The sequence below is a fragment of the Monodon monoceros genome, unplaced genomic scaffold, assembly GCF_005190385.1.
Source record: "Monodon monoceros isolate NGI ecotype Baffin Bay Population unplaced genomic scaffold, NGI_Narwhal_1 Super_Scaffold_22, whole genome shotgun sequence".
In the NCBI taxonomy this organism is placed as follows: domain Eukaryota; kingdom Metazoa; phylum Chordata; class Mammalia; order Artiodactyla; family Monodontidae; genus Monodon; species Monodon monoceros.
In genome coordinates, this window is record NW_021703779.1 from 33,739,273 (window position 1) to 33,765,297 (window position 26,025).

Here is a 26,025-nt window from a genome sequence, read left to right on the forward strand (position 1 = left end):
GAATACGGGAGACCCAGAGGGAGACAATGAAAACAGTGAGCTAGCGGAGTATGGTGGGTACTGGGCAGAGTCAAGAGGCCTGGGCAGATATTATCTATCATCTCCTAGTAACCTGGACAATTCAAAAAAATTTTCAGGGACCCACATTCATAGTCTATACAAGAGAGGAATGGATGAGATTATTTTCAAAGTCCCATCTACAATGGTTATTTTTATTCTGATTAAATTTTATATTTATATCGGTGCTAAAATGTCAAAATAAAAAAGGTCCCATCTAGCTTTGAAGTTGTATGATTCAAATTCTTATTCCTCTCTGATCTCCTACCCCTCTCACACCCATGCCTACTTCCTTAATCCTTCTTCTGACTGATAACTTTGGGTAGTCTCTTGTAAACCTTTCAGCTAAAGGCAAATCCTCTTTACATTCTGGGTCCTGATCACAATTCCACAGATGTACAAACTGGAAGAGCGTCCAATTCTCTACTTGTTTTTCGCTCAAATGTTGAAAACACTCACATCCTCCAGCTTCTGGACTTTGGCGTGAGTTTAGGAGGGGCACGATTTTATTTTTTCATTTTTAAATTTATTTATTTATTTTTGGCTGCGTTGGGTCTTCGTTGGGGTGTGCAGGCTTCTCAGTGTGGTGGCTTCTCTTGTTGCGGAGCACGGGCTCTAGGTGCACGGGCTTCAGTAGTTGTGGCACACGGGCTCAGCAGTTGTGGCTTGCGGGCTCTAGAGCACAGGCTCAGTAGTTGTGGTGCACGGGCTTAGCTGTTCTGCGGCATGTGGGATCTTCCTGGACCAGGGCTCGAACCTGTGTCCCCAGCATTGGCAGGCGGATTCTTAACCACTATGCCACCAGGGAAGCCCGAGGGGCACGATTTTAGAGTAAACTAATATGAGGCGGCAGACCTGCAATTCTTAGCACACACACATTATGGTTGTGCCCAGGACAAATATTTAAGGCAGCAGGTCCATTAGAGAATGACCTGCATATACATATATTACAAATTCGCATTATTTCAGTACAACCATGCAATTAGCAGATTTTTTTTACTCAGCTATTTTGAGTCTTCAAATCCTTCCAGCAGAGCTGCCTACGCATCCAAGAGCTGTGCTGTTGTCAACATATGGGGGGAAAAAAATCTTGTTTTTATTTATTCGCAAAAGGAATTTCTTTTGGATTACTTTCCAAGACAAACCTTTGGAAGATATTTTGACATTTTAACAGCCCTGCAGTGATAATAATTAAAAATTCAGTGAGTGACTTGAATTTGAAGTGCATGCAAATAGCATGAGTTAAAAGTGAATTAGCGAAACATTTAACATAGAGGTTTCGAGAAAGGAAGCTCTTATGCTGCTTCAATTAAGACAGGGTTTATTTAGGGAGACATCTAAATCGATTATTCAGGAAAACTTTTTCATCTCCCTGGGCCATTGTGGAGCTCCTGGGGTAAGCAGTGTCATGTAGCAGACCAAGGAGCTACTAGTGAACTCTGAATGTTGAGCTAAAACATCTGGATTTCAGACTCAAACATAACGTTTGCTAGCTGTGTGAGTTTGCGCAAGTCACCTCCCCTCTCTAATCTGCGGTTCCTTCATCTGTAAATAATAACAACATATCTCTACGCTCCTTCCTCCTTCCCTCAATTAGTGTGAAGACAGGATGGCATTCCAAGTAAAAGAATCAAAAGCAGTGCTTGCCACATTAAATGTTGGTCACACTTCACTTTCTTTTTTCTTTGATAAATTTTATAAATTATCAATTTAATTCAAAAAAACATTTACTGAGTATGTGCCAGACACTGTATAGGGGCCTAAGGATCTAGAACTAATCTCCCAATGGACAATGGTTTGCCTCTAAGTTTTAAAACTAAAAAAAAATGACAATGAAAACAATTTCCTAAGAAGTATTTATCCTTAAACATTCCGGGTAAGCTCTAGGCCAGGCACATATTTTCCTACATCTGGTTTACCTTCCACACTTGCAGTGCTGCGAAGCGAGGATGAACATTGAGAACAGTAATCTGAGGGCGCTATATAACCCCTCTTGGACATGTGAAGGGTCACACGTGCACGCGTGTGTTTTAGGAAGATTTTTCAATAAGGGACTCGAAGAAAAAAGATTTTTCAGAACTCTCAATTAAGAAGTGTTAGGTATGTATACGTATAGCTGATTCACTTTGTTATAAAGCAGAAACTAACACGCCGTTGTAAAGCAATTATACTCCAAGAAAGATGTTAAAAAAAAAAAGTGTTAGGAATCAGAATACCACCTTACCCCAAACATCTAATTAACAAGTTTGTGCTTTGCTGGATTGGTTAATTCCTGAGGCAGTAATGTAGGAGCTGTGGATAGGAATGAGTATCTGTATTCACAGGTCATAAGCAAACGTGGAACATGGTGGGAAACACCTGGACATAGACACCAGTCATTATATTAGCAAGGTTGTTCACTCGTGTGGAAAACAACTGAAGGACTCTCTCCAACCAAAGGCTGACCAGTACTACCCTGATTCTCTTATAACTCAGACATACCACAACAGAGCAGGGGAGTGTCCTCCTGCCAGAACGCAGATACATTTCCTGGGCAAAATGCCACAATAGAACTTTATTAATCAATTGTCTTCAAATTATTTCTCAACTGTAAAAGGAACTGAATTCAGAGAGAAATAATCTAAATTTACCCTCACTTTTCTCAGGGCTCCCAAAGCTTCAGAGAAACGACTCACCATTAGAAAATATTTATGGACATACTTACCTGAGCCTGCATAGAAGGTTCTTGTTTAGGCTTTTTATACCTGCTGGAGGGGGTGGATTGCTGGAAATGTGTAGAGATGGAGTTCTTTATCATTAAAGTTTCATTGGGCAACACACTTTACTCATCATTTCAGGAGCCAAGCCAGACTCAGAAAGAGCACAATGAAATGAGCTTATGAAAATCAAGTTTTCTCGTTCCTCATTCATCTCAGTACATTATCAGCACTGGGTCCAGATTTGACCTTGGATGGTTTACTCTGGACGATTCTGGCTGTAATGTATGAATCAGGCAGAACTCATGGCTTGATTTTCACTTTCATCAGCTAGAGCTTGGCTTTGCAGAAGTAAGGACAGTAAAGAAACTGATGAGAATAAAATGACCACTGGGGTGCTGAAGGACAGCACTTCAGAGATTTCCAAATGCTTTTTGTTTTCTTTCATTTGTTTTTCTGTATTTTCTTTCAAGTGGGAGCGTATGCATATTAATTTTAAAACATTTTGTTTTCTCGACAGGTAATTAGAACTTAAAATGTGTTGTCTGGTCACTTTATTATAGTCTGCTCTGCAGGGCAAAAAGGAAAGTCCTCCTGGCATCAGCAGGTCTTCATTAGCACATAAGCAAAGCATTCACCTTTATATCTAGCGTGTGAATACGCGACTTCATCGTCTTCTAGTGGTGAGTCTCCAGATCCTACAATAAAAAAGAACAGAAACTGCAGCAAGAAAAGCCACATGATACGGACGAATATTTTTGAAGCACTGCTTTGGCACAGTCCATGCAAGAGGGGCTATTAGAACGCACAGCCAAGAGTAAAAGCTTTTGTGGCCATTCATGAAGGGACAGGGGACCTCTCAGAGTGAACCTGGCTGGGCTGGGATTACCAGAGCCAATCAAGATGAGCCTCAAATGGTTTTGGAATTACCACACGCCAACTGAAATTCTCGACTCGGAATTGAAAGAAAGTCAACTTCACTCTGAGAAGAGGCCGATGGATATGAATCTCATGCCAGAGGAGACGCAGTAAAATGTGTATAACTCAGATACGGCCCAGACTTTCTCCAGCAATCAAAGAAAACCTGGTAGAAGCGGGTGTTTATGTTACCTGAGAATCAGTCCATTGTATGAAATGAACTTGGGTGGAGGTTAAGGAGGAAAATCAAATGTCTTATCTTAATGACAAAGAAATATAAAGCTGTCTTGGTATGTCTGTAGGAAATGAGTGTTGAAACTGACGATATGGATGTTTATTCAAAACCTCTCACCGAGGCATGGCTAAAGTCAAATTTCGTGATGAGTCTTGCTACCCTTGAAAACACCAGCCTCATAGAGAAAGTCTGTGCTTAATTTCAAAATTTAAACTCATTTGGAAGTTGGAACTGACTCATTTTTAACCTGTTAAATATTGAATTCCAGTAAATGGTAGATACTTAATCTTTAAAGCAGTACCAGGCCCCAAACTTCAAAGCGATAATCTTACATTTAGAGATCTTTCCTCCTAGCCTTCCTAGTCTGATCACTGACTGTTGAGTTAACACCATCTTGATCACACATTTACCAGCAGGGACCGCAACCATCACAGATAAGAACATTCTCTTTTATGAGGTTATTGCAAGTCCTCACATGCCAAAGCCTTGTTACACATCTAAGAGGATTGCTACACAAACAAGTTCAGGGCCGACTGTCAGAAACTGGATTTCTATACTCTGAGTTCTGAGTTTTCTCCATTTGCCTTCACCAGGCACGTCAGGAATAAACTACATGCATTGTTAAACCACAGATTCAAGACCACAAGCTCAACTCTGGTGTCATTTGAAGAGTGGTAAATGTTTGCCTAAAGAGAGGAACCCTCCTGGTTACACCATGAGACAAGTCTTTATAATGAGTCAAAAGGAGATATAAAGATGGTTCGCATCACCACCCCCAAGGTAGCAGCGTCCCTGGCAGAGTAAAGCAGCTCTTCTGTTCATTTGTTTCTTTTTCTTTTTTTTTTAACTATTGCTCCATCTTGTTTTGGCTTGCTCAGTTCTTTGTTTTTTTTATTTTTGGCTGTGTTGGGTCTTTGTTGCTGCACGTGGGTTTCTCTACTTGAGGCGAGCGGGAGCTACTCTTTGTTGTGGTGCGTGGGCTTCTCACTGCGGTGGCTTCTCTTGTTGCGGAGCATGGGCTCTAGGCGTGCGGGCTTCAGTAGCTGTGGCACATGGGCTCAGTAGTTGTGGCTCACGGGCTCTAGAGCACAGGCTCAGTAGTTGTGGAGCACGGGCTTAGTTGCTCTGCGGCAGGTGGGACCTTCCCGGACCAGGGCTCGAACCCGTGTCCCCTGCATTGGCAGGCGGATTCTCAACCACTGTGCCACCAGGGAAGCCCTCAGTTGTTTCTTTGGAAAGCCCACTGAAACCCCAAACCAGGCATTCTCACTACTGCCTTTACTTAAATTAGAGCCTGCAAGGCAGACAGTTCAGATGATCTCAAGAGTTTACCTTGATTAGCAACTTGATTAGTAGCACACTTATATTGGTCCATCCACCTCCACTTAGATCACAACCACTCATTATCTCTCTCTGCCTATCTCGAACTGTGATGACTCTAAGTCAGAAATTCCCCTTTGCCAATGATTGTTCCAGGGGTAGGCATGAAACCCAGTATTGGCCAGTGACAAGGAAAAATATGTCTGCTTTGGGGAAACAGGGCTTATGGAAAAGACTTTCCCCCTGATAAAAGAGAAAAGTGCACAAGAAAACTCTTTTGCCCTCTTTTCTCCCTTCCTGCTTTGGAAGATATGGTGTAAGGATAAATGCCTGAAGCTACAGCAGCCATTTTGCAACCATGAGGTAAGATGTCTCAGGACAAAAGGTTTTGGGCTGAGGATGGTAGAGTGGAACTATTAAAAGAACCTGGGGTCTGTGATGACTTTATTGGGCTACTAAATCAACCCTAGACATCCTACCTCCATACTTCTTGCTAGGTCAATAATAAATGTCCTTTCAATTTAAGCCATTGTGAATAGCATTGTCACTTGCAGCTTAATGCATTCAAACTGATTCACAAATGAACAGGAAATTTACTGCCTATTATTGATAGGAGATAAGAGAATACAAAATAAACGGATATTAGCTACCCCTTCCCCCAGGATCCCAGTTTATATTCAGCCTAAACTCATATATCAACTTCTATAAAAAATGATGACTAGTCTACAAAATGGACATCATGAAGGATACAATAAGATCAAAGACCACTGACTAACTTATGTTCAGCAGACTGTACGTATTAAAGCTCACTAAAGCAGCAAAGGAAATTCACACATATTAGAGAAAGATTTTCCACAGGGTTAAAATAGAAAGAAAGGAATAAAAAGAGAGAGAGAAGTTGGCAGGGAAGGAGAGAGGGAGGTTTCCTAACAAGCTCTTCTTTATTTACAAAAGGCCGTCCCTTTAGAATTCTGGTTAATTGAGGTTTTATCATGAAAACCATTAATCAGTCCTCATGTGGTTCAGATTACCACTCTTTGGAAAGAATGCTTCAGTGCTTCCTCTACACAAATACAAATTCTACATTGGCTCAGAAATCAGAAACTCAGTGCCATGTAGGATTCTGTCCCTCAGCCATACCTGGAGCCAATTCCATTTATAATTCCGCTCTCCTTGCAGAAACTTCATCTAAATCAACAGATTTGCAAAGAAATAGTCACTCCTTTTTTTCCAAAGTTCAAACAAGGGTCTTTCTGGTCCATTGAATCCCACCCTTTCATCCAGTATGTCCAGGTAGTTAACACCATTGAGGCAACCAACACACTCTTAAGAAATATCTATTAAATGTATTAGAATTACACTAGGAATTTAGATTTAGAAGGCTAGACTGCTCTTTTCATCACCCTAAAAGTTTTTTCATTGTGACGGTGGTGGGTAGAGGGAGCATCTGAAACTAATGGAAGATGTAGCCAATTCGCTAAACTACATTCCTGTATTGACTGTGATACATGATGCAAGTTGACAGATTTGCTGGTTCTGTGTTAAAGTTTTAGCTCAAAGGGTTGGGTTTATTTTTTAATTATTTTGAAGATAGCTATACATTCTTAACTTTTGTCAGAAATTTTTGTTTTTCCCCCTCATCATCCTTATTCTAATAATAATTTTATTACTATCAGGAGTCGTCATATTTAATAGTAAACTGCATCATCAATTTTATACTGAAAGTCAATGGGAAAATCAAACTCACTTCGCAGTAAAGATTCTTAACTTGAGTCCCTGGCCTCCTAGAGGAACAATGGAAGCACTTTGGGGGAGTCCATGAACCCCTTGCAATTGGACATGCTTTTTGGTACATGAATATACTTTCCTGGGGAAAAACTTGCTAACTTTTAGTAGATTTTAATAAGGGTCTGTGATCCAAAAAATTATTAAGAATCATGGTTTTACTGCGTTCTTTATTATGAAGCATGTTAGAGTATCTACTAAAGAAGTATGCAGTATCTCCTTGATATTTGAAACTTTTTAGTATGGGAGAGGAGAGACAAATATATTTAAAACAAGGATAAGTGCTTATCTTTATTAGATCTTACTGCTTTCTTCTCTAGATTATTGTTATCCAATGGAACTTTCTGCAATGATGGACATGCTCTATATCTATGCCGTACAATAGGATAGCCACTAGCCACATGTGATCATTAAGCACTTGAAATATGGCTAGTACAACTGGGGGGATACATTTTTTATTTCATTGAACTTTAATTAATTTAAATTTTTACAGCCATGTGGCTAGTGGTTACCATACTAGACAGCATAGGTCTAGACTTAATTTAAAAAAATATATTTTGTGGAGATAAATCATGTCTCTAAATTGCTCAATGGTGAGAACCATGTCTAATTTGCCGTGTATACCTAGCATATGATTCAGAATTGGTAGCTGACAAATGTTGGAAGAAAAGAGAAAAATCTGCCTCATGTTTCTTATGACACATAAATCATGTGTCATTATGCTCGTATGTCTGGAATGGTTTTATCCCACTCAGTATAGCTTCAGGATATAAATTTGAACGGTGACAATACTGGAGATTTGGATGTTTAGAAAAAGGTATTTTGGGCACTTCCCTGGCGGCACAGTGGTTAAGAATCCGCCTGCCAATGCAGGGGACACGGGTTCGATCCCTGGTCCGGGAAGATCCCACATGCTGCGGAGCAACTAAGCCCGCAAGCCACAACTACTGAGCCTGCGTGCCACAACTACTGAAGTCCACGTGCCTAGAACCTGTGCTCCGCAACAAGAGAAACCACCGCAATGAGAAGGCCATGCACTGCAATGAAGAGTAGCCCCAGCTCAGCTGGCCGCAACTAGAGAAAGCCTGCACGCAGCAATGAAGACCCAACACAGCCAAAAATAAATAAATTAAAATAAATAAATAAATAAATTTTAAGAAAAAGGAAAAGGTATTTTGCACTGTTGGAAGACACAGGGTATTCATTTACGGGAACCAGATGATTTAGTGCTAGCAAATGATTTGCCAAAGGGGCTACACTGCAGCTGTAGTAAAGTCAAAAGGACATTTGAATGGCTTCTGAACAAAGATCAAATCCAGGGCACTGCCAGGAAAACACAGCCAAGGATATGACCGTCAAATCCTTTGTTAAGTCAAGGTGGTGCTTCAGAGTACTTTCAGTCATACAAGAGTCCCTTTAGAGAGTAAAGGTGTGTCTCCCAGATCCTCTCAAAGAAACAACAGAGAAGAGTTTATGTCTGTGAGATTTGTGGATGTGGCTTCTGTCTAATGGACAGAATGTCTAATGGACAGGAGACCCACAAAGTGCTTAATGAGGTATATATTCAGAAATATTACCAACATGACTGAGGGGGACAGAGACATTATAGAGTGAGGAGAGCCCTTTGAACTCCCAGAATTCTACTGTCAGGAAACAGGCTCATAGAGCTGCTTAGCTGTAAATAGGTGTTACCCTTCCTGGAAAAGGAAAGATTGCTTAGAGGGTGGAATCAAGAGCGTAGAGAATAGAGCAGAGAACCATAAAGAATTCCTTCCAGACTGTGAGGCCTGAAGAAAGAACTACCAAAACTTGGCCAGCTAGATTTCAGGACTTCTATGGAACAGTGACTCCTTTATGCCTCCCATTTAACCCCATTTTTAACAGGAATCTCTATAGCAGTTATATTATGGCTATTCAACCATTGTAGGTTGGGTATGTGGGGAGAAGATACCTCTTTGGTTTTACAGGTCTACAGATAGAGGAGAACTGTATTCAAGCAGTTACAGTTAAAGAAGTACATAGAAGGCGCCTCATCCCCACCTGGCCCTGATTGAGATGATGAGATTCTGGACTTCGAGCTGATGCTACAATGGGATAAGACTTTTAGGGACCTTGGGAGGGCATGAGTGTATTTTGCATGTGGGAAGGACAGGGATCACTGGGTGCCAGAGGGTAGACTGTGATATGCAGCCCCCCGTGATCCCTTTCTCCCAGAATTCATACCTTTGTATAACTCTCCCGTATTGGGATGGACTTATTGACTTTGCTTCTAATGAAAAGAATATAGCAGAAGGGATGTTATATCTCTTCTGAGATATAAAAGGACTGTGGTTTCCATCTTGGACATTCTCTCACTGTCTTTCTTGGATCACGCATCCTGGGGCATGCCAACTGCCAAGTCTTGATGGAGTCCCATATGGAGAAGCACATGTGGTGAGGAACAAAAGCCTGCCAATAATCATGTGAATAAGGTTGGAAGAAGATCTACACACACACACATACACACATGTCGAGCCTTCAGATTAAACCTCAGGCCAAGGCAACAACTTGATTGCAACCTCATGAGAAACCCTGAGCCAGCTAAGCCATGACCAGATTGTAATGTACACAAATTCTGATATAAGAAGCAGTATTTGTTTTAAAAACAAAAAAGGGGGTGTGGGTGGAAGTACAACCCTGCAGGATTTATGTGGCTGAGGACCTTACGGTGCTAGATTTTACCTGAGACTGTATCCTTCCTTGGGTCATTTTCCCTTCCCCTCTTCACTGACATCTTTTCCCTGAGAGCAGTCCCCCTGCAAGTCACAGACTCTGCTTCTAGGGAACCAAGGTAAGACAGCAACTGAATCTCCCTAAATCTCAAATACCCCAATTGGCCATGCCTCACAGGTTAAATGGCATAGGTATATGTTTCTAAAATACTATATTAAAATAAAGGTTAGGGCTTCCCTGGTGGCGCAGTGGTTGGGAGCCCGCCTGCCGATGCAGGGGACGCGGGTTCATGCCCCGGTCCGGGAGGATCCCGCGTGCCGTGGAGCAGCTGGGCCCGTGAGCCATGGCCGCTGGGCCTGCGCGTCCAGAGCCTGTGCTCCGCAACTGGAGAGGCCACAGCGGTGGGGGGCCTGCGTACCGCAAAAATAAAATAAAATAAAATAAAAATAAAAAAATAAAGGTTAAATGGCACAGGTATATGTTTCTAAAATACTATATTAAAATAATTATTATTATTCTTGGTTTGTTTTACAAACTTCTCATTTGATAGTTCCTAATCACATTTTCTATTTAATTTAGTATGTATATATTTTAGGCTTCTACTACCTTGACCTGCTATGCATGTAAATGAGCTTCTGGTAAAAATATTAAAATAAGACAAACTTATATCTGGGCTAATATGTTTTTCAAGAATCTTTTAAACCATTAAGCATAGTCAGGAATCTTAGTGCCACCAAATTTTTCTCTGTGTGTTTTTAAATTCCTCTGTCTAAACCATCTTGTATGAGTTATGATTTAGGAAAAATATATATATATATACATTCAATTTAATAACCACCAGGAAAAGCCACATACTCAATCCTCTCTAGTAAAATAAACTGTTGTCAAGTTTAGTCCGTGAATTCGTATGACTGGGTGATAAAATCTGCTTTAGGAATAAGTGACTTTCAGTCTCAAGATATTACATAGTTTATCCTTTGAGGCAGGAAAACCCCTGTGTTTCTCTATATGTCTTCATGTCCTAAAGATCTTTACAAAATGGGAGCCTTGTTTTACTGCTGTGAAGCATTACTCCTGAGTCTCTCGCATTCTGTGGCTTTTGCTAACACTTACAAGTGTTCCAACATTTTGGGAGAGCCTGAGGAAGGGTGGACAGAGGGTAGAGTGGTAACCCTTCTCTCCTCCGTGGGTAAATTTGCAAGGGCTTCTTAGCTAGTCCTAATATACGGGGGACCATTGATTGAAGAAGCCCAGGTGTGAGTCTCACATGCCCGACTGGCAGGCAAGACTTGCTCTGTTATGTCTTGGCAAAGTTTTGAGACAGAGGAGAGATGTCCAGGAGTTGTGTATAAATGTCTGTGTTTGAAGGAGTGGAGCAGAGAAGACAATTTAGCTTTTCAAGAGCATCGGCTTCAACTCCAAGATATAGGAGCGAGTACACAGAGGGCCAGATACTGTAAATGAGACCCTCTTCCTTGGAAGCTTTACACCTCTAAATCAGGGGCAGACTAACAGATAAAAGCCCAAGGGTAAGAAAAGGGGGTGGCGGAAGTACACAGAGACGATGCCCGTCCCAAGTGGAACAAGGGGATCCAGAAAGATGGATCTAAATAAACCTTTTGCTAATCATGGGGAGTAGACTGAAGGCAATGTTTATTATCAGTATTTTTCTTGGAGGAGAACATCCACGAAAATATTCAGATGGGACAAGTTTACAGTACATCTCAGACATTCACTTCACTATACACCCTCCTCTTTTCCCCTCCCCATCACCATCCCAAAGCCCTCACATGTACCAACAATCAACTAGAGTAGCGTTTCAAACTTTTGACCCAATTTAATGTCATAACTAGTATTTTCAGAGTGAAATAGAACAGAATTGAAAATGTCAGGGCTCATTGCACATATTAAAGATAAATACTACTTTGTGCAACTTATGTTTTAATTATATAGGTGTACGTGCAGTAGGGCGTCCCCAGTTTGCATGAGACAGTCTGATTTTGTGTCTGTTGTCCCGGCATTATTATCACTAGCACTCCCTCACACTCAAAAGTGTTCTGATTGGACAATAAATACTATATTAACCCAAATAACAGGTCACAGTATATATTTCTTCCTATGGTTCTTAGTCAAAATAATTGGAAAAACAGTGATTTAGAATATTTTGAAACACCCATAGGTAATAAGAGCCTTGTCTAGTTAATTCTTTGTTTCTTCCCTCCAAAGGAAGATACCTGACTATCTGAGAAAGGCTTCTGCGGGCAGTAAGGGAAGCCTTTGCTTCGCCCTGATTTGTTCAGGACCTGGATGTTCTAGCCCATGAGACGCCAAGCAGGGACTGAGCTTCCTCAGTGGCGCATGGCCATCCTCTCTGGTAGGATGCAATTGAAAGAGCCCTGGGATTAAGTTCCAGCTCCTCCACTAATTCTATGGTATTGACTGAGGAAGCCACTTTCCTTTCCTGAGACTCAGTTTGCTCACCTGTAAAAGGGAGTGACAGTAACGGGGAGAAGAGTGCAGTACATGTTTTCAAATTATGTCCCCTCTGAACATTCCTATAGTCAACCTCTAGTTGGGATCATGGTAGTTCTCCTCCAACTGGTAATAAACCATGAGCATGGTGCATGACACCTTTACCAGATTCCTTCATTTTCATTGCCCCTTTAAGTAAGTCCTAGGGCAATCCCATGAGGGAGGTATCATTCAGGGACTAGCATGTATAGGTGGGGAGGGCAGCAACCCTTTGCAACCTTGTTCATGCTCTGATGTCAGCTCAGAGAATGAAATGAATATCAAGTACAAGGCAAACAAGGATGGAACTCTTCTGATCATAAATCCTGTGCTATTTCACAACTTCTTGTTTCTGTCTCTCTGCCTTTACACAACCCACCTGAAAAGCCCTTCCCCTCCTCTCAGCCCCTTTCCTGATTTAAAAGCTATTTCAAAGCCTAGCTCCTCTAAGTTGGTCTTTTCTAATCTTCACTTTGAAGTCTATTCACATTCACATGCTCTGTCCTATTTTTGAATTAGCACTGATCTTATATGGGTTTGGATTTTTCAGAAGTTGTTTCAGATGTGTGTAGGTTCTGTCTTCCCAGGTAGACAGAAAACTTCTCAGGGAAGTTATGTTGATAATATTTCTGAATATATAACTCATTAAGAACTTTGTGGGTCTCCTGTGAATCTCTTGGAGTTCACTCCATTAGACAAAAGCCACATCCACAAATCTCATAAACTCTTGTCTGTTGTTTGATTGAGAGGATCTGGGGGACACATCCTTGCTCTCTTAGAGCTTCAGTGAACAAAGCACCGCTCCACCCAGAGTTTCTCAAAAGGCTTCTTCCCCTCGAGGCTTTCGTCTACATACCCCTGATCTGCTGGAGCTGTTCCACCAGCATCAAAGCGAGACACCATCTCCCTGAGTGAAGGCTATACTTACAGAAACAGATACTGTATTTAAGATTCAAAAAAGCTGCCCAAATAAAGCTGCAATTGGCACATCGTTCTTGGCAGTAAACCAGTGGTATAATTTACAAAATTCTGGCACATTGTAGCAAAACTGAGAAGAACAGGATTCAGGAAAGAGAGATACTAAGAAAATAAAATAAAATTGCAGCAGTGTGCACTGAGGATACTAGGGCAAGCGTCTAACTGCATAGCTGTAGAATGATAAAATGTAGATTAAAGGGAGAGAGACAGGCAGACAGACTGGACGGGGGTAGGGAGAGAGAGAGAAAGAAAGAGAGAAGTGAGGAAAGACACTGCCAGAAAACATCCCTTAAATAAACATCATAGGATTGTCTGTGACAGGCTGCAGCCTGTTCAGCTGAAGCCTGAGGCTTCATCCTTCTGGAACATTCTCTGGCTCCCTGACAGAGGATGGAACACCATCACCCAAGGATGAAAACCTGGACTTCACTTGAAGCCTTTCGTGCTCTGCTGTGATGAGAAGTAGAATGGTTTCTTTTCCGGGTAGTTTCTCTCTTGGATTTTGAAAGCATGATTTTCCACCCAGTGTCCTTGAACTGACAGTCACACACTGGCTGCTGCCAGCTATTATTATCTTCACTGGGAGGCTCAAGCTCTGGGGAAAAAAGAAGGTGGAACTGAACTGACGGCAATTCTGGGTTTCAAAATGCTAATTGGCAAGGCTTGTGTACTACCTCTTGGGAGTGGCTACACTCCAATACACAATGCATCCACTGTGTTCTTCTGAGGGAAACAGGACCCCTCCTTTTCGAGAACTGTACCATTCCCCCATGCTACCCACATGCTTCTAGCGGAGATGGCTTTTTCCTAACCCCTGACCACAGGGACAATCACGGGAATCAAGCTGGAACGATCAGATCCCTCAGAGGATTTTTCTCTGGTCGTAAAATATGGTAAAAGGAAAATACAGTGGTAAAAAGAAGCTATGATCCCTGTATACGCCAATGACAAAGGTTAAGTCTCGTAGAGAATGCGAATCCGAGAGAATGAAATCATCACAGAAAAGCAGGGACAAAACAGAGATAGAGGGAGAGAAAGAGCGATCTCACAGTATTTGAGCCCTTGGTTCCATTATGCCTTGGGCCCACCAGCATACCCCTGCCCCTACAGAAAACAAAACCTCCCTTTGGCCAAAGCTGGTTCAAGATGAGTTTCTGTCACTTACCATCAAGAGGTCTGACTTAAATAGCAGGCCATTGGTTCACATTTGAATGAAATGAATGACCAAAGGATATGGTACGACCTCTGATTTGGGATAAGAAATCAATCTCAGAACATAATCTCCAATTCCTTATTTCAAAACAATAGGGTAACTCAGATTTAAAACAGCTTCGTGTGCTGTTCAACAAATTTAGTGGGATCAGCTTATTTTTTAAATTTTCATTGGAGTATAGTTGATTTATAATGTTGTGTTAGTTTCAGGTGTACAGCAAAGTGAATCAGTTACACATATACATATATCCACTCTTTTTTAGGTTCTTTTCCCACATAGGCCATTACAGAGTATTGAGTAAAGTTCCCTGTGCTATAACAGTAGGTCCTTACTAATTATCTATTTTATATATAGTAGTGTGTATGTGTCAATCCCAATCTCCCAATTTATCCCTCCCCGCCCCTTACGCCCTGGTAACCATAAGTTTGTTTTCTACATCTGCAACTCTCATTTCTCTTTTGTAGATAAGTTCGTTTGTATCCTTTTTTAAAAATTTTTTTTCATTTCATTTTTGGCTGCATCAGGTCTTAGCTGCGGGATCTTCGTTGCAGCATGTGGGCTCTTTCGTTGCGGCGTGCAGGCTTCTCTCTAGTTGCTGCGGGTGGGCTCCAGAGCCTATGGGCTCTGTGTTTTGTGGCACACGGGCTCTGTAGTTTGCAGCACACGGGCTCAGTAGCTGTGGCGCGCAGGCTTAGTTGCCCCGCGGCATGTGGGATCTTAGTTCCCCGACCAGGGATCAAACCCATGTCCCCTGCATTGGAAGGAGGATTCTTAACCACTGGACCACCAGGGAAGTCCCTGTATCCTTTTTTTCTTTAGACTCCATATATATGTGTTAGCATACGGTATTGGTTTTTCTCTTTCTGACTTACTTCACTCAGTATGACAGACTCTAGGTCCAACCATGTTGCTGCAAATGACATTATTTCATTCCTTTTTATGGGGGATCAGCTTTATTTTTAATAAAATACATTAGATCAGAATGAGAAAAAACAGTCACTGTATATAGTAAAGGTTTATGAAACTTCTGGCTCAGTAATATAATTATGTATATTATATATATAATATTTCATTGATTCTAAAAAAGCATTTTTTTACATTTTAATTTCTCTGAACTCATGATGACCTTTATAATCGATGGAATGGCGTAATTTAATTGGCATCACTTCTTTCTTTCTTAGTGGTATTTAAAATAACAATGCCTTTGACAACCACTGGAGTCTTAGATGTGATGACATACTGTGTGTGTGTGTTAGTGTGTGTGCGCGTGCATCTGTGTGCTCTGGACTGTGGTGTAAAATATATTTCTTACTGCTGGTAGCAATAGAAAGAATTTGAAAATAAGTGCATTACATGACTTACCTAGGGATTCCAAATTGATAATCAACTTTGATTTAATAAAGGAATTTTTTAAAAAATTGATAAAGTAATCTTTGCTAAAGTAATCTTTGCTAAAGTAATACATATCAACTAAGGCATTTATCCACTCTCATACTTACATAATGCCTTAACACAGGAGTCCCCAACCCCCAGGCCGCAGACAGTCGTTAGCTCAACATCACTAATAATTAGAGAAATGCAAATCAAAACTACAATAAGGTATCACCTCACACTGGTCAGAATGGCCATCATCAAAAAATCTACAAACAATAAATGCTGGAGAGGGTGTGGAGAAAAGGGAACCCTCTTGCACTGTTGGTGGGAATGTAAATAGATACAGCCACTATGGAGAACAGTATGGAGGTTCCTTAAAAAACTAAAAATAGAACTACCATATGACCCAGCAATCCCACTCCTGGGTATGTTCCCAGAGAAAACCATAATTCAAAAAGACACATGCACCCCAATGTTCATTGCAGCACTATTTACAATAGCCAGGTCATGGAAGCAACCTAAATGCCCATCGACAGATGAATGGGTAAAGAAGATGTGGTACATATATACAATGGAATATTACTCAGCCATAAAAAGGAACGAAATTGGGTCATTTGTAAAGACGTGGATAGACCTAGAGACTGTCATACAGAGTGAAGTAAGTCAGAAAGAGACAAATATCGTATATTAACGCATATATGTGGAACCTAGACAAATGGTACAGATGAACCAGTTTTCAGGGCAGAAGTAGAGACACAGATGTAGAGAACAAACGTATGGACACCAAGGAGGGAAAGCAGGGGTTGGGGGGGTGGTGGTGGTGTGATGAATTGGGAGATTGGGATTGACATGTATACACTAATATGTATGAAATAGATAACTAATAAGAACCTGCTGTATAAAAGAAATAAATAAAAGAAAAAAATAAGAACTATGAAAACTAAACTTACTTATATAGAGAGACTGCCAAGACCTCCTCTTAAAGAGTTCTCAATAAATGGCGGCTATGATTGTCTTCTTAAAAAAAAAAAAAAAAAAAAAAAGGAGATGTCCCAGCTCCCCTCACCATCTCCCTCCACAAAGCTGATATTCCAAATGTCTACACACTCAGTGTGAAGAATGAACTAGAAATAAATCCATCCTGTGTATCAGGGCTACAAAGATAAGTTCTTGTACATGGGCACTGAGTGGAGGAAGAAAAAACTTTCCCATGAGAATTCATAGCCACATTATTATGACTATTACATTATTACTAAAATCTCAATAATAATGGTGAAAACCACAGTGATAACCATTTCACACCAAACCAAGTTGGCAAACATTTGAAAATCTGACAAGATCAAGTGCTGATAAGGGTGTTGAGCAGTAGAAACACACATTGGTGCTTTAAACGGGTACAATCTCTTTAGTAAATCATTTGGTATTACTGAAGAAAGTCAAAGTTATATATGTACTATGATCCAGCAATTCCACTCCTAAGTATTTATCCTAGAGAAATTCCTGCACATCGCTCCAGAGAAATGAACAAGGATCGTCCCAACAGCGCTGTTTCTTATAACATAAAACTAGCAATAACCCAAATGTACATCAAGAGTAGCATCAGGGCTTCCCTGGTGGCGCAGTGGTTGAGAGTCCGCCTGCCGATGCAGGGGACGCGGGTTCGTGCCCCGGTCCGGGGGGATCCCACGTGCCGCGGAGCGACTGGGCCCGTGGGCCATGGCCGCTGGGCCTGCGCATCCAGAGCCTGTGCTCCGCGGCGGGAGACGCCACAACAGTGAGAGGCCCGCGTACCACGCAAAAAAAAAAAAAAAAGTAGCATCAATAAACTATGGCATATTTATATAATGGGATTTCATATAGTAATGCGACTAAACAAACTATAACTACATGAACAAATCTCAAGAATCTAATATTGAGTGAAAAAAGCAAGTTACAGAAGAATACATTCAGTATGAGTCCATTTGTACAAAGGTCAAAACCGTGCAAATGTAAATAATATATTTTATAGATATAAACATATTCCAGTAATACTATAAAGAACACCAGAGGAATGATAAACCCAAAGTTAGGATATTGGTTACTTTGAAGAGATAGGAGGGTTAGAATCCAGGAGTAGCAGAACAAGGACTTCAAGGTAACACTTATGTTTTTTGGTTTTTTTAAATTAATTAATTTGTTTGTTTGGCTGTGCCAGGTCTTAGTTGCAACACATGGGATCTTCGTTGCCGCATGTGGGATCTTTTAGTTGCGGCATGCGGACTCTTAGTTGCGGCATACAGGATCTAGTTCCCTGACCGGGGATGGAACCCAGGCCCCCTGCATTGGGAGCCTAGAGTCTTAACCACTGGGCCACCAGGGAAGTCCCCTTATATTCTTTTTTGGTAATGTTCTTCTTATTTAACTGGCTGGTAAGCACAGAAGTATTTGGGTTTTTATTACTTTATCTATATTATATAAATATTCTTTTGTTCTACTCAATGTTTAATTTTTAAAACATCTTTTAAACCAGAGCAATTATAATGTCTATGATGTAAAAAGTTTGTTCTATTACATTGGCTTCTCATTTGTTTGCAATGATAAGAACTTGTTTGTCCTTGAAGTTAAGAATGACTGTTTCGGCCTCAACTAAAAGGCATGCTTTGCCAATAAAATTAGAGAACCTTAGATCTGGAAATGCCCTCGGAAGACAATCTGATGCAGAGAGCAGCCTCAAGGACTGATAACGTCCCAATGAAAACTCAAAGTTCAGAGACATAGACATCCCAGCCTAGCATCAAGAAGCTCTCAACTTTTATCTCTATGATGGTCTAAAGTTCTTCCTTAAAGTCCACTTAAAATTTTTCTTGCTTTGCTACGTATGCCAATATCCTACCATTGCCACGATCAGAGCTCAGGAGAAGCTTTCTGTGTGGGTCAGATAAACCTGGGAAAGGGGGGATGACACTATATCAGAGTGGAAAGAACGGCTCTCTTGGGTCTCAGGCAACAAAACTGGGTCAGATGGAGGCAGGGCCTAATCCATAAAGTCACCCAAGCAGACAATGGAACTTCCCATCTCTGCAATGGGAAGACGGGCCTCTGAGTCTAGACTGATCAAGGGAGGAGGACCAACAAGCACTGACCGCCACAGCCAGATGAGAAGGGATTTGAAGTCTGGGAAAGAACAAATTAAATCCAGAAACTATATTTTCCCAAACAGATTAGGAAAACTTTAAAAGATTGGTAATATCTAGTGTCAGTTAGAGTATGGGGACATAGTCTTATATATTGCTTACAGATAGACAATTGGGAACGGTCTTTCCGGAAAGCAAACTGGCAATACACGTGAAAATCCTTAAAAATACACATGTACCTTAAGGCAGCCACTTCCAGAATTCATCCTAAGGAAACAATCAGGTGAGTGTGCATAAACAAGGATGCTTGTTGTGATGGTGTTTAATACTAACAAAATGTTGAAAATACTGTACTAGTCCATTAAAAGGGGACTAGTTAAATAAATTGTGATATAGCTATTAAAAGCAATGACACAAATAGTAATTGAGATGATACTGGTCTGCAGACTAAAGCATGGGGGTGCTAATGTCTATAAGTTTGAAGTGTATTTAAAAACTAGATGTATTGAGGGAATTCCCTGGCGGTCCAGTGGTTAGGACTCGGTGCTTTCACTGCCGGGGGTACAGGTTCGATCCCTGGTCAGGGAACTAAGATCCTGCAAGCCATGAGGTGTGGCCAAAAAAAAAAAAAAAGAAAAGCAAAAAGAAAAGGACTAGATGGGTGGAGGGATAGATACATATGCAATGCAGCATGTACAGTAAAATGTTCTTTGTAGAATCTAGTTGGTACCATATGATGGTTCACCATAAAAATGCTTTCAACTTCTCAGTGTGTTTGAAATTTCTGTCAATAAATTTTGTTGACACTATTAATTGGAATGAAAAGATGTCCACCATGCATTTTAAGTTTACAAAAAGACTCCAAAATAGATGGATAAATAACATCACTTTAATTGTGTGAACGCGTATGTGGAAGAGCCTATAAACAACTATATTCAAAGTGCTTATCTTCTGGGACTTCCCTGGTGGTCCAGGGGTTAAGACTCCCCACCTCCACTGCAGGGGGTGTGGGTTCAATCCCTGGTCAGGGAGCTAAGATCCCACAGGCCAGGCGGCCAAAAAAACAAACAAAAACAAAACAAACAAACAAAAGTGGTTATCTTCACGTGGTAGATTAAAGGCGATCAGCTTTTCTTTTTGTATTTTATGCTTTTCAGTCTTTTCAGATGTTTTTCTATGGCCCAGTATTACTTTTACAATTATTTCATAAAGTTATTTCCAAAAAAAACAATAGAGGAAAGAACTAGAGAGTATCAAGAATGGAAGGCAGGAAGGGGATTAGTTTGGGAGTGAGGCAGAGTGCAAGCAAGCCCAGAGCCCAAGTGGGTGGTCCGGACCCTCTGCTAATGCTGAGGCGCTCTCAGGACCCCAGTCCTAAACGCAGTCACGCCTCCAAGGAATCTGGCAGCTTCCCACCTCTCCTGCGATTCCCACAGCCATGTGACAGAATTGCTGAATGAGTCACGAGACCAGGGCAATATCTTGTTCATCCTGTTAGGACACAAACTGCCCAGATTCCATATATTTTCGTGCAAATGAGGAGTTTTAAAGTGATGAGAATATCAAGATGAATTTGACACTACTTGAGAAGCGGTGGAAACATGAACTGATTATCAGACTAAAACCAGATATTCTCAACTCCTGCTGCGCATGTCACCTCTACGCAGACAAACCATCACCAGACTAGGAAAAGCCACACATTAGGACGAGGGCCTTGAAACAAGAGCAGTGAGACCCCAACTGGTGCTTTACCTGAACTCAAATGTCCCGATCCAGGCAAACTACATCTCAGGGCCTGACAGAATGTAGTGGACAGACTGGAATTATCCCTCACAATCACGGAAATACTAAAGAAAACCAAAGAAGTATCAAAGACTAAGGATGGGCAATTTTCAAACAGGTAAAAATATGGAGTGTGGAAACTATAGGCATGAAAAATTTCAATTACACCCTAGGCTTTATTTTAGAACATATTACTAAACAGAAAAATAGGAAGAATTTTTGGGGGGTTTTGTTTTTGTTTTTGTATTGAAGTATAGCTGATTTACAACGTTGTGTTAGTTTCAGGTGTACAGCACAGTGGTTCAGTTATATAATATATATATATGTGTGTGTGTATATATATATATATATACACACACACACACATACATATTATTTTTCTTTTTCAGATTCTTTTCCCTTATAGGTTATTACAAAAGATTGAGTGCTATACAGTAGGTCCTTGTTGTTTATCTATTTTATATATAATAGTTTGTATCTGCTAATCCCAAACTCCTAACTCACCCCTCCCCTCCCCTTTCCTCTTTGGTAACCATATGCTTGTTTTCTATGCCTGTGGGTCTATTTCTGTTTTGTAAGTAAGTACATTTGTATCTTTTTTTTTAGATTCCACATATAAATGATATCATATGATATTTGTCTTTCTCTGTCTTACTTCACTTAGTATGATAATCTCTAGGTCCATCCATCTTGCTGCAAATGGCATTATTTCCTTCTTTTTTATGGCTGAGTAATATTCCACTGTATATACGTACCACATCTTCTTTAACCACTCCTCTGTTGATGGACACTTAGGTTGCTTCCATGTCTTGGCTATTGTAAATGGTGCTGCTATGAACACTGGGGTGCATGTATCTTCTTAAATTCTTTTAAATGGTGATACTTTGGAATCAGGTTTGGTTAGCCTCATTTCCTTCGTTTACTCAAGAGAATGTCTCCTCTGATACAAGGCATCTCATTTGCATCAAGACACATACACCCTCATTTGACATCCCTGTGACTGGATGGTAATATGTTCAGTGGTTGTAAATACCCTAAAGAAATATTGATTTATAACTGTGTTTGTAAAAGCAGGGACTTTTCAGCTTTTTTGACCACAACCCACAGTAAGAAATAAATGTTATAAGTCAGTACACACATACATTCATATGACTGAAAAATAAGTTCTGCAGAGCAATGCTTAAGGTGTGATGCCCTCTTGTATTTTCTACTCCATTCCATTTAAGTTTTGCAAAAGTGCTGGCGTGACCCACTAAATGGAGTTCATAAGCCACAAATGCGTAACACTCAGGAGATGTGCTGTAGGGCTCTGTGTAGGCTACGAGGGAAAGAAGAATTAAGAAGAATAGATTTTGTGGATGAAAAATGTCACCTGCCATATCAGTAAACAAAGGATGGTGCAGCCATCAAGCCCTCAGCCACTGCAGCCGCCCCCAATGGTGCACCCTGAGGGGACTCAGGATGGAGAAAAGCAGGATGCTGGCCCTAGATAGTTAAGGTGCATATCTAAGGAATGATTTCCATGAGCCCAGACCCTTGCATCTTCCCATACATAGAAAAGCGCTAAATTCAGTAACTTGAGATGTCTTGTTTTCCTTCATTAACAGTAATGTTAATGTTGATGTTCAAACTACCTGGTTTTTGTTGCAAAACTCCTGTATATCCTTGTTGCTCCCTTACCTCTTGGGAACAGTCCCTCAGAGCGATCTAATAGGCTGTCTTCGGGGCTTAACTCCTCAAAAAAATCGGCCAAATAAAACGTAATTCTCAACTTTTAGGTTGTGCATTTTTTTTCAGTCAACAGTTTGGAGAAGATACAAAGCTGCAGAGGACAGGATCTTAGTTGTGTTCCCCCCAAAACAGGCCCTGAGACAAGGACGTGGGTAGGTCACTGGGGAGGTGATTCCAGGAAGCCTGATGCGGAAGCAGGGAAAGTGACAAAGGAGAAAAAAAGAGAAAAGTCCATGATGATGCGTTACAGAGCAGGCTGTTTCCGGGGACAACCGGGATGCACTCCCATGGGGAACCCTCTGGGGAACTGCAACCAATGGGACTTGGCAGCTCGGGCACTTATCCACTGACTCCTGCCCTGCCTTGACTGAGGGCTGGCCCCAGGGTTGTTAAACCTCCTACTCTTCCAGAACCTCCTGCTGAGCCAGTTCCCACAACACTGGAGAAAGCCTGCAGGCAGAGCCTCTCAGACACAAGGACCTCTGAGGCGAAGAGCCGTCCCCAAGAGTGGGAACCGTCCACCTGGGCTGCAGGAAGACAGACAGGTGGGCTGAGCGGGGCGGGGGGAGGGGGTGCATTGGATACGGGTGGGCAAAAAGGACAGATGAAGACATCATCAGAGGCAGTAGCCGGTTGGACACCTACAAGGAGATTATAAACATGAAGTCTTGTATTCCTCTTCCCACTTTAAGCTCTACATACCCAGTATGGGGGGAACTGGCAGACTTGGGAGAGAATGGTCAGCTAGTTACCCAGATTGTGAGCTAGCAGGTGAAGCCGCTTCTAAAACAAAAGAGAAAGCAACAGTGACCAGGAAGAAGACAGACACTAAACCACAGAAGACTGGTTTATCCTACACTGAACCAACTGCACTGGGAATACCAATTAGGTTCACTCTTGGAGCCACTTGAGAATGACACAGATGTGCTGGAAGATGCTAGAAAGAAGAACCGAAAAAATGACCAAGGTGGGCTACCTTTCATAGCAAGTAAATAAGTAAAAAAAGAAGAAAAAAAAAGGAATAAAGTTTGTTGAATGGTGAGGAAACTTTAGATTTATAGCCTGAAGAAAATTAAACTTAAGGGAAATAGAATCCTTGTGTTTTGATTTGATTTCTCCTGGATAAAAATAGAGACAAGGAGACTCACTCTGTATAATTCCAAAAGTGAAAACCAGGGACAGTGTCTGGAAGTTATCCAGAGGCTGGTTTCACCTCCATTTGAGGCAGGACTTTCTAAGGCTTCGAGACCGTCAAAGCTCACTGAGCCTGGACATGTTCCCACAAGGCTGGAGGATGCTGGCAGGGCAAGTGAGATGGGGGTTCCTACTCTGGGGATTAGGCTGGAGGTCTAAGGCCCTTTCCAAGGTTAAAGTCTATGGTTCTGTGGGCTTCCCGGGTGGCGCAGTGGTTAAGAATCCAATGCAGGAGACACGGGTTCGAGCCCCGGTCCGGGAGGATCGCACATGCCGCAGAGCAACTAAGCCCATGCGCCACAACTACTGAGCCTGCGCTCTAGAGCCCGCGAGCCACAACTACTGAGCCCACGTGCCACAACTACTGAGCCCACGTGCCACAACTACTGAAGCCCGCGCGCCTAGAGCCTGTGCTCTGCAACAAGAGAAGCCACCGCATTGAGAAGCCCGAGCACCGCAATGAAGAGTAGCCCCCGCTCGCCGCAACTAGAGAAAGCCCACGCGCAGCAATGATGTCTCCCACACAGATCCCCGGATCAACCTATGTCATTGAAGAACAACCTTTGGGAAGGGAGGGATGGGCAGAAAGATGGAGGAAGGGACAAAAAAAGACTCTAAACATAAGAGAGAGGAATACTAAAAGGCAGAGTGCTGAACACCTACAAAAGATCATTCCATCAGCTCTGGGGAGGAGGGATAGATCTATGGCTTTCAATCCACCGTTGGTTACACACTTGGGCTCCTGCTCCTGTAAAAGAAAGGTGGGGAAGCGGGGGAGACAGAAGCCTCAACAAGTAAGCAATTCCTATACCTCAGATTCAAAGTAAAAGCAGAGAAACAAGAGGTCTCAGCGCTGCCATTTAAAAAATAAGCTACAGCCTCTCACGCATATTATATTGTTGGAGCCTCAGAGCACGGATGTGCAGGAAAACTATAAATCCAGATGTGCCCTGGCTTGTTAGAAGCGTGCACAGCAAATATTAAACAACCAAGAACCCCAGGGTGGGGCTAAGATCCCTGCATGATTATCGGTCTGATTTTTGGCTACAGCAAATGCCTCTTTTTAAGTAGGATTCAGCAGCGCTGATGGTACAAAGATTATGCAGGTGCCAGGAAGCAAAAGTACCCTGGAGAACAGGATAAAAGGGCTTTAAGAGGGAAATGAATTTTTTTTTGTTTGTTTTTGCGGTGCGCGGGCCTCTCACTGTTGTGGCCTCTCCCGTTGCAGAGCACAGGCTCCGGACGCACAGGCTCAGCGGCCACGGCTCACGGGCCCAGCCGCTCCGCGGCACGTGGGATCTTCCCAGACCGGGGCACGAACCCATGTCCCCTGCATCGGCAGGCGGACTCTCAACCACTGCGCCACCAGGGAAGCCCAGGGAAATGAATTTTTAAGATGGATGAGAGAGGTGACTTGTTGCACAATAAAGGGTATTAGTAGAATATTAAGTTTGGAAGCCCAGGCACGAAATCAGGGCTCATGCCCTATGCTACTGGTCTCCTCTTATGCTTTTCCCAACCTGTCCACCACCAGTCATCCCTATTCTGTAGACTTTTTATAAATGTTTTATTTAAAGAAAAGTGCATAGTTCAGTGACTTGTCCCAAACTGAACACACCCAGGTCAAAGCGCTCAGATCAAGGAATGGATCACGACCAGGATCACGCCACTGTCCTAACTTCTGACACCATTACAAGGTGACTTCCTTTCATATGCTTAAAAAGTGCATAAAAGAGGGACTTCCTTGGTGGTCCAGTGGTTAGGACTCCGCACTTCCACTGCAGAGGGCATGGGCTCGATCCCTGGTTGGGGAACTAAGATTCTGCAAGCCTGACTTCCCTGGTGGCGCAGTGGTTAAGAATCCGCCCACCAATGCAGGGGACACAGGTTCGAGCCCTGGTCCGGGAAGATCCCACAGGCCGCGGAGCAACTATGCCCGTGCGCCACAACTACTGAGCCTGCGCTCTAGAGCCCGCGAGCCACAACTACTGAAGCCCGCACCCCTAGAGCCCGTGCTCCACAACAAGAGAAGCCACCGCAATGAGAAGCCCACGCACCGCAACGAAGAGTAGCCCCCACTCACCACAACTCGAGAAAGCCCACGTGCAGCAACAAAGACCCAACGCAGCCAAAAATAAATTAATTAATTAATTTTTAAAAAAAGATCCTGCAAGCCATGTGGTGCGGCCAACAAAGAAAAAAGAAAAAAAAGAAAAGTGTGGAAAGAAAGTTGAGAGCAGACGAAAAACTCAGTGTGGTATCTTTGGTTGTGAGTGGATTAAAAATCCAATGTGGTGTCCTGAGAGGTGAGGTTCTGCAAACAGCACAGTGCCTTTCTAGAAGACTTGGAGTAAAACAATGGAGTGGGATGTTAGGAAGCCTCATCCACCTCTGCGACCACCCAGT

The 26,025-nt window shown here is 42.1% G+C and overlaps 1 protein-coding gene across 1 annotated transcript in view; it reads right to left on the reverse strand.

The window, feature by feature from the left end:
* The window catches only part of SRPX (sushi repeat containing protein X-linked), a 99,866-nt gene that overhangs the window by 52,242 nt on the left and 21,599 nt on the right, over window positions 1–26,025 (reverse strand). The window contains exon 2 of the mRNA XM_029240584.1: window positions 3,392–3,451. Within this exon, the coding sequence (XP_029096417.1) occupies window positions 3,392–3,451 (60 nt within the window). The remainder of the gene's footprint in view (window positions 1–3,391; window positions 3,452–26,025) is intronic.